This window comes from Oreochromis aureus, linkage group 8 (genome assembly GCF_013358895.1).
Source record: "Oreochromis aureus strain Israel breed Guangdong linkage group 8, ZZ_aureus, whole genome shotgun sequence".
NCBI classification, from domain to species: Eukaryota; Metazoa; Chordata; class Actinopteri; order Cichliformes; family Cichlidae; genus Oreochromis; species Oreochromis aureus.
The window spans coordinates 5,015,292-5,030,556 of NC_052949.1; the positions used below are offsets into that span (position 1 = coordinate 5,015,292).

General features: G+C 44.3%; 1 protein-coding gene across 1 annotated transcript in view; it reads left to right on the forward strand.

Annotated features, from left to right (window-relative positions):
* LOC120441427 (PH and SEC7 domain-containing protein 1-like) overlaps positions 1-15,265 on the forward strand; it is a 79,301-nt gene that overhangs the window by 5,268 nt on the left and 58,768 nt on the right. The window contains exons 2-5 of the mRNA XM_039616418.1: positions 9,297-11,690; positions 11,826-11,943; positions 12,537-13,092; positions 13,316-13,783. Coding sequence (XP_039472352.1) covers positions 9,561-11,690; positions 11,826-11,943; positions 12,537-13,092; positions 13,316-13,783 — 3,272 coding nt within the window. The 5' untranslated portion in view covers positions 9,297-9,560. The remainder of the gene's footprint in view (positions 1-9,296; positions 11,691-11,825; positions 11,944-12,536; positions 13,093-13,315; positions 13,784-15,265) is intronic.

Here is a 15,265-nt window from a genome sequence, read left to right on the forward strand (position 1 = left end):
TCAGGATGGGGAATAAAGGTGATTTAAGTGACTTTGAACGCAGCGTGGCTATTAGTGCCAGCTGGACTGGTCTGAGTATTTCAGAAACTGCTGGTCTACTGGGATTTTCCCACACAACCATATCTAGGTTTAGTGGAAATGGTGTGAAAAAGGGAAACTATCCAGTGAGCACCAGTTCTGAGGATGAAAATGTTTTGTTTATATCAGTCAGAGGAGAATTTGAGCTGATAGGAAGGGAAGACTAACTCACTAAATGCTCGCTACAGTCAGGGTATGCAGAAGAGCATCTATGAATGTACAACACATCCAGCCTTGAAGCAGATGGACGGCAGCAGAAGACCACACTGGCACATTAACAGTGGCATAAACAGCATGAAAACACGGCTCCATCCTGCCTTGTCTCAAAGGTGGTGGTTGAGCCCATCAGTACAAATTCAGCATCACAACACCGCTGAGTATAGTTACTGACAATGCAAAATAATATGCTATGTCACAAACAGTTTTGAGGTTGTTAGTAAAAAAAAGTAATCTATTACACATTACTTGTTATTTTTCTTAAAAGTAATCAAATTGCTTCCTGGATAAAGTAATTTGTTGACTATATTTTCACATTGCTGCATAAATCAAAACACATTGTCTCAAAATTACCAGTTAACAATATAAATGTGAGGCTACAGTTCCACTTATCAACAAAAGTCCTTATTATGAACACAAAGCAAAAATGAAAATCAGTCTATTAAGACTTTAAAGTGGTAATTGTACTTTGGAAACATGTACAGGAAGAAACAGAGGCTACGGTGCTGCAAGCCTGACTGTTCATCACTGTCTTTATTAGCTGCTGAAGTTCAGGCTGTGGCTGCTGGGCTGGGGTCAGTACACACTCAGCTTTATCATCACTCTGAGGCAGGGGTAGGGAACTCCAGGCCTCGAGAGCCGGTGTCCTGCAGGTTTTAGATGTGTCCTTGATCCAACACATCTGATTTCAATGACTAAATTACCTCCTCAACATGTCTTGAAGTTCTCCAGAGGCCTGGTAATGAACTAATCATTTGATTCAGGTGTGTTGACCCAGGGTGAGATCTAAAACCTGCAGGACACTGGCTCTCGAGGCCTGGAGTTCCCTACCCCTGCTCTGGGGTCTTGGCTAGCTTAGCGTTAGCATGCTCACTGGGCAGGTGCTTACAAAGAGCCAAAGTTATCTCGCGCCACCATTTTCCTCCTCCTGACACAAACTGAAATCAGCTGATTGTGGTGCAGGTGTGCAGGAAGGTGTGTCTGACATTGTTATTTATTTGTATCATAACTACAGAACAAGTAACTACATAATAGTAGTCATGCATTGCATTACTTTACACCCAACGTTACACTGTTACACCCAACACTGGTTACAAAGATTTAATCAACTAATTAATGTTCTCAAACGACCTCCACAGTCACCAGATCTCAATGCAGTAGAGCGACTTTGGGAGGTGGAACAGGAGATTTGCTTGTTGTACAGCTGACAAATCTTCAGCAGCTGTTTAGCCACATATTTACAAAGAATTAGGGCGAAAGGCAGCCACACCTGTAACCTGCAAGGTTTGCAAACTGTCCACTGTGTCCAGTCACTGTTTCATGTAACCGTGTACACCCTCACTTTTTAAAAACCTAGCTATCTGCTTCACATGAATATTGATACTACTATATTAATACTGATATAGTTAGCCTAAAGTGTCCGATTATCAGCCAAGTGACATATCTACTAAAGATAAACCATAAAATGGGATGAATAACGCTAGGCTAAATTTTGAAAATCAGAGTGTAGCTAAAAATTACTTTTCCATTTGGATAAGTGGAAAAAGATTAATAGTCATAAACGGCTGAGATATTTAGCCAAAAAGTAGAAAATGGCAAACATCAGGGACATGTTTTAACAGACTCGCTCCGATCGCACACTCAGGCGTCCTGCACAAACTCTCCTCCCTTGGTCTAATATTTTTGGCTTTACCATAGTGCAATGTCTGAAACTGACATGACTACAGCTAATGATAAAAATGTAACAATAAGAAACTTTTGTCAAAGTGTTTTATTTCAGTACACATTTTAAATCTCAGATTTGTTTTAAGGTGTAAAAGTCATTCCCTATACATGCACATAATAAAAATTGGTCTTAATTATTTAAAGTAGGCTTGCTGCACATTTGCATTCTTCTGCATTTCAAAATAATAGTAGTAGTAAAAATATTAAAAATCACTTTAAATAGTGTGTTCATAATACACAATCTAAAAGTAAAACATGTCTCTGTTGTCCAAAACCAAATCCGATTAGAGACAGTCATTTCTCTGTTTTGCTTTTTAGCCAAACTGTCAGTAACGATGACTCAACAGTCAGTTAGAATTGCTGTGCATGCTGCATGTCCAGACACGCCTGCAAAATGCACACCCGAGCTTGTATTTGGGCTTAAAATTTTTTTAACATTGTGGGCAGAAAAAATTTTGATTAATATCAATCTAAATTTAGCCAGTACTAAATGCAGTAGCTTGAGATTTTGCTGGGACACAGCTGATTGATTCCCAACCTAAATGCATTCCACTAACACACAAAGCAATGGCTAAGTCTGAATTGCTGAAATAGCTACTGGATAAAAAAGTTTGGCTATAAAAGTAGTTAGTAAAACTAAATTGTGGAACAAATCTCACGTGACTGTTGAAGAGGTCAGAAACCTTTAGATGTAAAAGCTTAAAAATAAAAATGATGTCGTTTATCGAATAGTTTCTGATGCAAATAATCTGCAAATAAACAACACAGTACTTTGCCCCAAGCACTTGTCCTACAAACCTCTTAGCTATGAAGTGAAAACCTCACTCAGTGCATCCGCACGTGCTCTTTGGGTGCAATCGGTTAGCCAGTGAAATTTACCCCCTCAGTGATGCTGCCAGCTTTCCATTTTTAGCTTGTGGTTGATGGACAGTTTCTTGTAAAGCTAGTTGAGTTTTTTTACATGCTAGTATAGAAGTTGAAATGATAGGAAACATGCAAAGCAATGAGACTGAGTGTGGCAGGTGGAGCTGGTAAATGGATTGTTTCTCTTGTAACTCCTGGCACAGCAGTGGCGCTCCCACCAGACTTCATGCCAAGTTGTCCAGAATTACTGGCAAGCTGGACAGCTGACAGGAAACGGAGCACTCAAGCACTGCTGCACCCAGGATTTAACATTACAGTCTGGATACAGGAAGATTGGTAATAACTCCACCACTGTTTACTGTGTAGTATTTATTTCTTCTTATCTCAGCCTTAAAATTGGGAAGTCACATTTTTTTGACACATCTTATTTATTGTTGTTTTTTATGGTTGCATCATAAAAACAATGCCTTATGCACCACTTTTGACACATTTCACCGAAATTAAGGCTCCAACTTGAAATACCAATTACAAAACAACAGAACCACAGGGAAACATTACATTTCCCACATGTGTAGCTTACAAGTTGTTAGAGATTTTGATGCTGGCATCCAGACTCAGTTGGTTAAGCTTAGGTTAAAGCTGTTTCTTGGGACTCATGAATGATTCGGTGTTTGTAATTAGGTTCAGTTGTAATTTTCCTATATGATTGTGTCACTGTGAGTGTGGAAAGTTTTATTAAAGTAAATCTCCACTAGCTATCTGTATGACTAGATGCCAGCAGGAGTTGGTGGGGAAAAGGTAGCCAAGCAGTGTTTTCTTTGTGTTTTCTGACAGAAGAAAAGTGGGGTTGTGTTACATCAGCAGTTGTGTTGCTGCTTTTAACTCTGGCCTTCCTGTAACTCTACACTCCCATCACTCTGGCTTCCTGCCAGCAGAGCTCTCTCCTTCACTTACACGACTCCCTCCTCCTTCTGTCTTTTATCTATTTATCTATCTCTTGTGGTCTTTCTCTCATCGCCCAACTTCATCTCGCTCGCTCCCATCAGCTCCCACCTCGGTCAGATGACGAATAACTGGATGAAAGAGGCCCAAATTAAGTTCATGCTCATCCGCGCTCTCTCTGAATCAATACTGACTGGCATACTTCAACCTCTTCGTGGTGGAAAATCATAAGCACAGATGATCTCTGAGGATCTGTGCCTCAAACGGATATTTACATTAATAAAAAGCTCCGCATTTTTATGTGTTAGTTACTGAAAAATCTGTTTGATGAGGTTTATCATGTGTGAGAGTTGTCCGCCACATTGATGTGATACAACTACTGGTTTCTTGAGAACAATGTGTAATTTCCAACTGGTTGGCAGTGGTTCCTGCAGGTTGCTGACTCTCATTATGTGTACTGTCGTAGGGATTTCTTTGGTTGCAATTGGTTGTAATTTTTCGTGTTTAAGTGCTAGGCGGCCAAAGCAGGCGGGCTGAGGTTTTTGCCAACTGGTTGGGGAATACACATTTTGCCAGGGGCTCACTGAGCAATCTGTAGGTATGAGTGGCTGAGACTTTAGGAATTATTTTCCCAACAACTGCCATCAGCCTAGGGCAACCATTTGCAACCAACTGGGCAAAACAAATTTTTCCCCCATGACTGGTGGTTGCCAGATGGTTGCAGACCAGTCTCTAGGCCTGCAGGATTGGGGTCTTATTCACTTGATCCTAGATTGTCCCCATGATTGTCACACATCCAAAATGGTCTGTAAGTTAACCTCACATGGTTAGTGATCACATGTCTGCAAAACCTACTAATGCTTTTTAAATGTCTGCCTGGGGCACAACGACCAGCTCACATTATAAATGATAAATCATAATTGAAATTGAGAATTCATCTTTAGTTCAGCCACTCATTTATACGACAGTATCATCCCTTATTTACGGCCAAACCATTAACCCCACCACCCTCCCATGCAGCTCTCTGAACATAATACAGATATAACTTTACACCGAAATAGAACCAAGAGGAAATTAAGGCATACAAATTATTTTGCAGTACATTCATACAGTTTTGTGCAGGTGTAAGCAGACCCTAGGGTACTGGCATGGTAGCAGATTGGGGAGCTTTAGCCCTCAAGGATAAGGTTTCCACCTTAGTCTCAGCTACTTCTGTCATATTTAGAGCTAAGGAGCCACTTTGTCTTCCTCACACCTTTTTACAGAGGCCCCCAGGGAGCTACCAACGACTGGACAAAGGCCAGTTGTTGGCGGTGAATAGTGTAGCTGTGGGAAGACTAGCTGCAAAGTGTGAAAATGACAGATAATGTGACTAATGCAGAGGCAGTGAAATGCACTAAGACAGAGACGTTTTATTGCGGGTGAAGCTCAATGCTGCCATCCGCAACAAATAGGAAAGGATTTATTAAAAATTGCATGCAAGGGCTCAAACCTGCTGCAAACATCCAAACAAATGTTGTGGAAATAATTAAACGTCACAGGGAGAATTTGTCAGCTCGGTGAGACTGATGTCTTTGAAGTGAGGGCAGAAACATGAGTTGGGGTTAAGGGAGGGAAAGTTTGGTCGCTCGGCGTGCCAACTTACTCACAAGTTCTCTTTGTTCTGTCGGCTTCAGTTATGAGCGTGCACGTTCTCTCCCACTGCTACCATAAGGCAGCTCCAATCTGTCACTGCTGGCAGCAGGCTGGAGTTCACCGTCCTCATTTGAGTGACTTCTTTTTTTTTAACACAAGAGTTCTGTTGTCTGCGTCGTCACTGGCGTGGAAAGTCATTCTGCATCAATGTTAAACAGAATGGAGACGATTGGAAAGAAGTCAGCTCGGCCAAGATGAGTAACCGCCAGGGGATTTAGCTCGAAAGAGAAAACGAGGACTATAACAAAGAGAATAACAATGAGATTTCTGTGCTTAGAGTTTAGCTTCATGTGCATGTTGTGGCTGAGCAGCCAGCTGGATCTGATGGTGGACTTGTCAGTGAACAGACAGGAACTAAATATTACTTAATTCAATATCTTTGCACAGAGAAAGTCCTCTTCATCATCGTTGCATCAGTGTCACGGCGATTCCTGAATAAAATCTGATCACGCTAATCCGATCAGAGTTTCCATGAATCATTTGAACCTGCCTCATTTTCTCATTTTCCCTGTGAGTCCAGAGCCTTTAATTGTTTTATTCAGAATGTAAATCGATCCCGGTCATCAGCTCTTTTCAGAGAGCGGGAGAGGACGTGAGGGGATAATTTCTTGCTTCCTCTACAGGATGGCAGGATGAGCTCATTTTCTCTCTGACATCATAAAAAAGCTGCATTATTTACTTTTTTGGAAGTATCTGTCATTGGAAATAACAGAGGCCTTTTATTTTTCTTTCTATCATTTGTCTCCAATTGAAACTTTCATTTATTTATTTGCCTTTTTCCTTGGCTGAGATTTTAGCAGTGCAGCTACAGCGCACAGTCATACGAGCTCTGCCTCCAAAACAACCCAGGAACCATGAATTTGTTTTATGCATACTTTCAATAAAAATCAATTGTATACAAAAAAGAAAATATTTGAAAAAGAAAAGAAAAACACAACTGACTGAGGTGGAAAGCTTGATGTAACAATGAAAGCAGAGCGACAAAGTGCAAACAATGTTACTAAATCCTGCAGTGTTGATATCAGCCAAGTGTCCATTGAAGATAAAGTTCAACTCATTTATGTAACACCAAATCACAGCATCAGTCACCTCAAGGTGCTTTACATTGTAAGGTAAAGACCCCACAATAATATATAGAAACCTCAACAATCTTGGCAACGGCAGGAAGAAAAAACTCCCTTTTAATAGGAAGAAAGCTCCTGCAGAACCAGGCGCAGGGAGAGGCAGCCATCTGCCGTGAATGGTTGGGGGTGAGGGGAGAAGGGAAATGATGAGGACCTGATCATGAGGAGACTCCATCCTCTCTCACTTAACCATCAGAGAACTTTGGTTTATTGCAGGAGTGTCAGCTCATTTCAGCTCATGGAGCCACATACAGTCCTCAGGTTGACTGTCACTGTAGTTTTCCTTTCTTCCTTTTCACTGAGCTTTACATTTTATATTTCTGCAACCACACATTGTGCTTCATTTTAGGTTTTTCTGTGTTTTTAACGCACACACCATGCATTTCTTCTTCGACTGCTCCTGTTAGGGTTCACAACACAGCAGATCATCTGTGTCCGTCTAACCCTATACCCAGAATCCTCCTCTGTCACACCAACCTTCTGCATGTCCTCCGTCACTACACCATGAATCTTTTCCTCCTGCCTTGCAGCTCCATATCCAGCATCCTTTGTCCACTGTATCCACTGTCCCTCCTTTGCACATGTCCAAAGCATCTCAGCCTTGCTGCTGTACATTTGTCTCACACTAACAACCTGAGCTGTCCCTCTGATGTAATCATTACTAATCCCGTCCATTCTGCTCACTCCCAATGAAAATCTTAACATCTTCAGCTCGGCCTCCTGTCTTTTTGTCAGTGTCAGCATCTCCAAACCTTACATCATAGCAGGTCTCACTACCATCTTGGAAACCTTCTGTCACAAATCACCTCTGACGCTGGTTTCCACCACCCGCGCCACCTGGCCTGCACACTCTTCTTCGCCTTCTCATGATGCACGTGTTTAGGAAACAAGTGTGCACCCTTTAAACATATTATTTGTATTGACTTTATATGAAGCGATGCAGTCACTAAAACAATCTGTGAGACTTGGTTGTGTGCACTTGTGCGTCATACAGTGGAAACTATTTTAAGGTGCCATTACCACAGCAACAATAGTTTGTTGTACACAGAGTACATTTCTCCGCTGTTTGTTCACTGTAAAACTTCAACAGCTAAAATACTGCCAAGCTTTTAGTATTTCTGAAGTTACAAAGTGGGGAAACGTTACAGGGTCAAAGTATTTTTACAGCTGTCTATAATGTTTGGCATCATTGTGTGTGTGTGTGTGTGTGTGTGTGTGTGTGTGTGTGTGTGTGTGTGTGTGTGTGTGTGTGTGTGTGTGTGTTATTTAGCTTTTATCAATTAAAAACAGGTTCTCGTTTTGCCCGTTTTTACGTGATTACGTTCACAGGCCTTCACCAGATTTATCTCTGATCATTTAAGATCAAATCATTTAAAACACTAAGTATGCTTCATAATTACATTTTTACTTTTTTTAAGTACAAAAAGGAGCCACAGACAGGCTCAAACAAAATGCATACATGTAAAATGTTTCATGTAGTTTTGTTTTATAACTACAGTGTAAAATGTTACATTTAATTGAATCTGATCAAATTGTCTGTTTAGAAGCACATTTTCCTTCATGGTTAATTATTAATTAATAAACATTTAATTTGTTATATTTTTTCATATTTCAGTTGCGTTTTACTCAGAGTTGTTGCTTCATATTTATTGATCATGACAGTTATATGCCATGGGTATGTATGGCTGCCAGTGGAAGCAGATCACTGCTGTTTATTGATGACGTGACTGCATTAATAGAAACAGCAGCAGGATGAATCCTGAAGGACAGAGCTTCACAGTGCAAATGGATAATGACCCAAACCAAACTGCATAAACTGAGATAGCCAAGAAAGTATAGAGACCCACAAACAATTAGCAGCTGAAGGTGGCTTTAGTCTCAAAGGACGATATGCAGCAGTTGGTGTTCTCCATTGGTTCTAGACTTGAAACACTCATTGACTGCAAAGTATTTTCGCCAGTTACTTTAGAGTCTCTGTAAATTGGGTACTTTGTATAAAAATAGCTACAATGTTTTTATTAAAACCCTTGAATCAAAGTTCAAAGTCTGTACTTTAGTCACATCTTAACTCTTTCAAACTCCATGGAAAAAAAAAAACAAGATTGAATTTGTTTCATTTTGTTGTCTTAAACTTCTGGACCTAACTCTGTAATTGCACCACATAACATCACTGACTTTGAAGAGTCTCTTTAAGGTCATTCAATGTTTTACCATATAGTTTTAAAAATAATTGGGAATAATAAAAAAAATGTTCAGAAAGAAGCAGCAAAGTAAAACGTGGATGAAATCACACTGAAAGCAGGAGAGGAAAAAGCTGGCCACCATAAACACTGGAGAGGCACAATATCGTGGGAATATGTTGAGAAAACAGGGCAATCATGGAAGATACTCAATATATTTGCTCCAGTGTTTACATGAATAATGACAGAAATAGCTGACACAGTTTAGGAGTGAACTGTGTCTAGATGGCGGTTACAGAAAGCATCGAACACAGCTGACAAATTAAGACTTCCGAAATGTGTGAGTGGGTTTCCAGAGAGTAAGCTGATGCTTGGTCCTTTTGAGCATCGTAAATACTGAATCATCCAGTGTGTATCAGGAGTCATCTGAGGATACATAAAGATAACAACAGCTCCTCTCTTTCATTCACAGGTATGAAGAATAGGGAGCTGCTGGAGTCGTCCCGTGGGCATGTTTGTCCTCTGGCCGTTCAGCCTGTGTGTCTCTGCCGTGCACACAGGAGGGAGAAGAAAGACCGTCTAAAAATAAACTGACACCCACCACCAGCAGGAAAACAACATCCGAACCGACAAAAACAGAGAAAAAGAGCAAAGAAGAGCCCTCTTTCCACCCTGTCTGCCTCTTTCTCTGCTCCATTTCTGTTTCTGTGTCCTCATTACGTGCTGAGAGGAGGTCATGTCCCAGTCTGGAAAAGTCCTTCATCTGTATGTGGAAGTGAGGTCTGCCCCAGATCAGAATGGAGGAAAGAGGGAGAGTGAAGAAGGGATTGCTCAGGGGCATTCGGTTCAGGACAGTCCCGCGGAGCTCCTCTCTCAGCTAACGAGCCAGACGACACGCCAGATCGTCAGCAAAGCCTCCACGGCTCGCCGCCTGGCTCAGGACTGCACGCACGGCCAGTCTCCCTATCGAAATACCGTTAGCTTTCAGCTCCAGCAAACCAGCAGCTCACCTACGATCAGCAAGCGTTGGAGTTCACCCCTGCACCCTTCACCAGCGACCTCTTCGGGAAAAGTCAGTGTCCCTCACACCCCTCCTATTCACAAGAGGCTTAATGAAGAGGAAGTCAGTGATGGGAAGCGGAGTGTGGTCACCTTCAGTTACGTCGAGAAGTCAAATGTGAAGAAAGTGGAGAGTCCGCGCAACTCTGTGTGCGAGAGACGAGCCAGAGAGGAATATTCCACGCCTTCCCGCTTTCGAAAACGCCTCAGTGACCCAGTTTGGTTTGGGAGTCCCGATTCATCGTGCAGCTCCAGTCCCAAGCTGACTTTCCAGAGTCCAGGAAGTCACCAGCAGACGTTCTCCCCTGGCCTTTGCCAGCCACACTTTGACCCCATCGGCAGGGCAGCTACCAAGAGGGCTGTAGAGGAGTTTGGATCCCCCTTATTGAGGATTAAACTGGCCCACGCACTTGAGCACACCTCAGCTTCATGCTACTACCAACAACCGCGCTGTCAGTCCTGGGCTGGATCTCCCGTTCAGCGTCAGAACATCAGCGTAAACCCCAAAGATCTGGCTCAATGTGGGCTGCCTCGGAGCCCAGCCTCAGACCAGCTATCCTCACAGTCCAAGCAGTCCTCCCTTGAGAGATCCGGGCCCCCTGAGCCCCAAAGCCCTCTTCTGGCTGGAAGTCCAGTTGTCAACAGACACATTAAGAGGACCTGCAATATGAGCACTTCACCGCAGGGCGCAATCCTCCAACTTGGCAATAATGGAGTCGACGGTTTGAACCAGTTAAGCAACAGCAAATCTTCCTCTCCAGCTCACAGTCCTGAAGTTGCTCGCCGGCTGGCTGAGGAGGCCACCAAAGCATCTTCGGTTCTCACAGAGGCGAGGAGGTCCTCGTTGCACAATGCTTTAGGAGAGCTCACAAGCAGCTCAAACTCTGGAGAACCAGCTCCAAATGCACAACAGTTTAAGCAAACGCTCAGAATGAACATCCCTTTAAACGACCAACAACACACGCCAGCAACCGACAACACAGACTCGCACCAGCCTGAAAACTCACAATCACAAGAGACAAACTGTCACACTAATCATGACACAATGCAGCAGAGCTCCATTTTATCAGCCACTCAGAATTCCCCCGCCCTTCCTTCACGTGTCCTTCGTCCCTCTCATCCTCCCACAGAGCTCAGCTCCCCCATTAGGGACCCGAGGCTATTCCAAGCTGAGCTCCGACCGCCAGATACCCCCACCCTGCATCGCCGTCAACCGCCACAGTACACCGGAGACTCCTGGTCCCCAGGCCTGGACAGGAGAGGAGATCCGAGCTGTTTCGAGAAAGGGGATTGCACAGAGCTCGCTCGCAGGCTCTTTATCAATCAAAGTGTTGAGGAGGCACCGGTCAGCTGGACTTCCAGGCAGCAGTGGGGGAATGACATGGAAAACAGCCCCAAGCCAAGCCCCGAGCCCGGATTAGAGTCTAAAAGGGTCCAAACACCTGATCAACAATCCAGGCAGTGCCGCAGGCCTCTCAGCCCGACAGCACAGCAGAAGCGGGCTGAGCAGAGGAGGAGGGAGATCCTTCTTCTGGGTCCCGTGGTCCTGGACTCTGGAGAGGAGGATGAGGGCTGTGATGAGGGAGGACAAGGTAACGAGGGGGAGGGATACGGTGCAGCGCTGCAGCCTCGTTCACGGAGGGCCGAAGAGCCTCCTGAGGGGGAGCAGAATGGCGTCATGGGAGGGTCGTCACGCAGCTCCAGTGGGGTAACGGGGAGCTTGGGAGACAGGGACTGTGTGTCCCCAGAGTCCAGCCAGTCCAGTCACCAGAGCAACGAGACCGGGGCTGCCACCTCAGGAATACAGGTGGGTTCTGCTGATCCCAAAAAAGAAGGAAGGAAGGTATACCTGGAATTTTGACTGTTTGTTAACAACCTTTTCCCCTCCTGCCCATTAATGCTGCACTGAGTTAGGCTTTAAGTTAGTGTGTGTCTCTTGCAGACGGACAGTGGATGTGCAGCGCCCATGCCCTCGCTGCACTGTCAGAAGATCGCTCGTGCTAAGTGGGAGTTTTTATTTGGGACCCCTGCTGAGGAGGCTGCTGGCAGGGGGGAGAAACGTGAGAGCATTTCTATCCTACTTATATTGAGTTTCTGCACATTCTGCCTTCATGTTCTTCCTTCCTCATCCTTCCTCTCACGGGAACATTTCACACAGAGATAGAGAAGCCAGTGAAGTAGCAGTACTGCTTTCAATGTCACAGTGTGTCGTTCAGGGAAACATATTCAGGTGTGATGTGTCAGCTGATACAGGAACAGGGCAGCAGGGATTTCGTCACAAAAGCTTTTCTGTTTAACTAAGGAAAATAAAATCAGTGAGCTTCCTAATATAATTCTCCCGTTTATTGTAAACATTTTAGTTTCAACAAGGATTTCTGTGAATTTTATTTATTGTTATCATCACAGAAATATTTGAAAAAAGTCAAAAAAAATCAAGTTGACCAAATTTGCAAAGTCAACAATAACATTCACAATTTGAGAAAATGGTGTTTAGCAGCACAATGCAAGAAAGAAGTGTGCTACTCCCTGCCATTTACAAAGGGAAACCAATCAGAAGAAAGCTTGCTTAAACAAAGGATGGTCTTAAAGGGGGAGGAGAGCAAAAAGAGCTTGTTTCTTTTAAGTGGTCATAAATGATTTTCTTCCTCTGCAGATTCTCCAGAGGGAACCTCCACAGCTCCTCCTAGTGGTAACTCCAGCGAGTCTCCCACCCCGACTCCGCCATCCTCCCTGCCTCTGCTTTCAGCCAACCACGAGGTGCAGCACGTGGAGGTAGAGCTGGTGACCCCTCCCCCAGCCGTCATAGGAACATCGCCCAAAACGGGCATCATTCGCAGGACACTGAAGTATTCAGAAACTGACCTGGACGCTGTCCCGCTTCGATGCTACCGTGAGACGGACATAGACGAGGTGCTGCTGGCCGAGCAGGAAGACGCCGACTCTGCATTTGGGAGCAACCGCAGCGTGCAGGGAACCTCAGGGACGGGCAGCAGCCCTCTGGGAGGGCTGGCTTATGGGAGAACAGATGGGGAGGAGGAGGCGATAAGGGAAGGAAGAGCTGTGGAGGAAGAAGGAGAAGAAGATGAGGAGGAAGAGGAAGAAGAGGAAGAAATGGTGAGCTGGGCAAGTGTGAGGATGCAGGGAGACAGCAGGAAGCAGCAGTATGCAGCTGAGGAGGAGCCTGAGGTGTTTGGACACCTTCTGAAGAGGTGAGCAGACGTCTCGTGCGAGGCTGTAAACACAAACAGGAGAATTCTGGTGATGCAGGATGTTCCCCTGACCTACATGTAGGGATCTCATCCCTAACCTATTTTTCAAGTTGGTCATAATCAGGAAGTTAAAGTCACAACTTTTCAAGAGTTCAGTAAATTCCATTTAAAAAACATCTTATCAAAAGTCTCTTTTTCTTTATTTTCTATCCTGTCTGTTCAGACCAGTGGAAACCTTTTTCGACAACCACCATCCAGCCTTGAAATCCCCCATCTTGGTATCCGGACCCCGCCTCGCCACAGAGGACACCTTCAGTCGCCACTTTGAGAGCATCATGGAGTCGCATCGAGCCAAAGGGACGTCATACAACAGCCTGGACAGCGAGGAGCTGCTCACCTCCAGCACCCACACTGTCCTGACCTTTGACCTGCCCACGCTAACACCCGCTATCCACGGCCCCGTGTGCCAGAGCGCCAGACAGATCGTCCAGCTCAGCTTTGCCCCGCTGGCGCACGATGAGAGGCCCAGTTTGTCTGACTCTATCTTTACTGTGACGGGGGACTCGGACGCCACCCGAGCTCCCTCCAGCGAGAGGCTGAGCAGCGGATCAGATGATACCCCGCCCAGAGGGCAGGAGCGTTCACAGCTGGGGAGCAGCTGGTACAGCAACCCCTCCTTCTCCTTACCCAGGTGAGATCCTGTCAGGTGGGAAGTTCACTGATTAGTATTTTTGGTGAGTCTGAGATATTATTCATGTACAAAAATCTGGGGGAGGATTCTGAAAAATTCTGCATCACTTTCAATGGGATCTTAAGAGGAGGAGCAGGTTCAAAAAAAGCTATTCATTAAACCAAACTAGGGAGAAAATAACACTAAACTACAGAAAACACAGCTTCACATCAAGCTGCCACCTCCTCCATGGGTCTAACGCTTAATCACAGTATAAAAAGTACAGCTGGGGGCTGTGGCTCGGGAGGCAGAGCAGGTTTGGTGGTTCGATTGCTCCAGTCTTCATCCCAAAGGATCCTTGGGCAAGATACCAAACCTCAAGTTGCTCCCGATGCATGAATGTTAGATATAAAACACTTAGATAAAGAAAAAGTGTTTGTATCAATGTGTGTGAGTAAGTAAATGAGGCATGAAGTATAAAGTGCTTCGGTGCTCAAGTAGAGGAGAAAAGTGCTGTTTGAGAACCGGTCATTCAAACAGTGCCAGTGGTTACAGAAAACCCCTTTCATTTTCTCCTGCACTGCTACTGTGCTCCAGCCCTTTACTACTCAGGAAATAATCATCCAAACTTGTCTTCACTGCCATTATAATCCGCTGATTTCCAGGAAACACATGTAAAACACATCAGAAGAGCGGGAAATACAATCCCCAAAACATCAACCTTATTCTGACTAACAGAGCACGTCACAAACCCACAAACAGAGAACAGAAACTTGATAACGAATAAGCTTATCGCTGTTTCTCTTTGAGATCAGGGTCTGATGAAAAGGGGGAAGGATCTATTTCACATGTAAAGGTTAATGTGTCCTGATGGAGCCGTGATGGGAAAATACACCATCGTCACAGGATGTGGTGGCCGTTTTTCATCTGTTCGTGCTCCTTTTTGCTTCTCTCAAATGACCTCACCCTGCCAATGTCAACATTCGAATAAGCCGCACATGAGCAAAAGCTTTAAATTTAGCTCTCGCTCTTGACTGGCGATAAATTCGCCGGTCGAGGCCATTTTTTTATGAGAAGAAGTGACACAGACCGTAATGAAATCTGAACACAAGGAGACTCCTTGGACACACGGCCGTAAACGCCGACGTGTCTCCAGTGTCCACTTACGATCCGACCGCACAACATGTAACAAGTGTAGACAGAGTTAATATGTCACCATAGTGATACTAAAAGCGCTCCATTGCATCTCTGTATCTTTATCCTTTCACTCTACTGCATCAGCTTTGCAGTTCAAAGCCTAATTTATCATATAGTGGGCTTAGTAAAGCCCATCAGTTCATCTTCTACCTGAAATAAGCTGTTGTAGTGTTCCTTCCATCTCCCTATAAGCCAACTTACTGTATTAGGGAGGGATCCCCCTTTCTATGACATTATGCAGAGCCAAAAGTATATATGTGAATATCGTAAGGAAAATATGATGAAATAATATTAATATAAACCTCT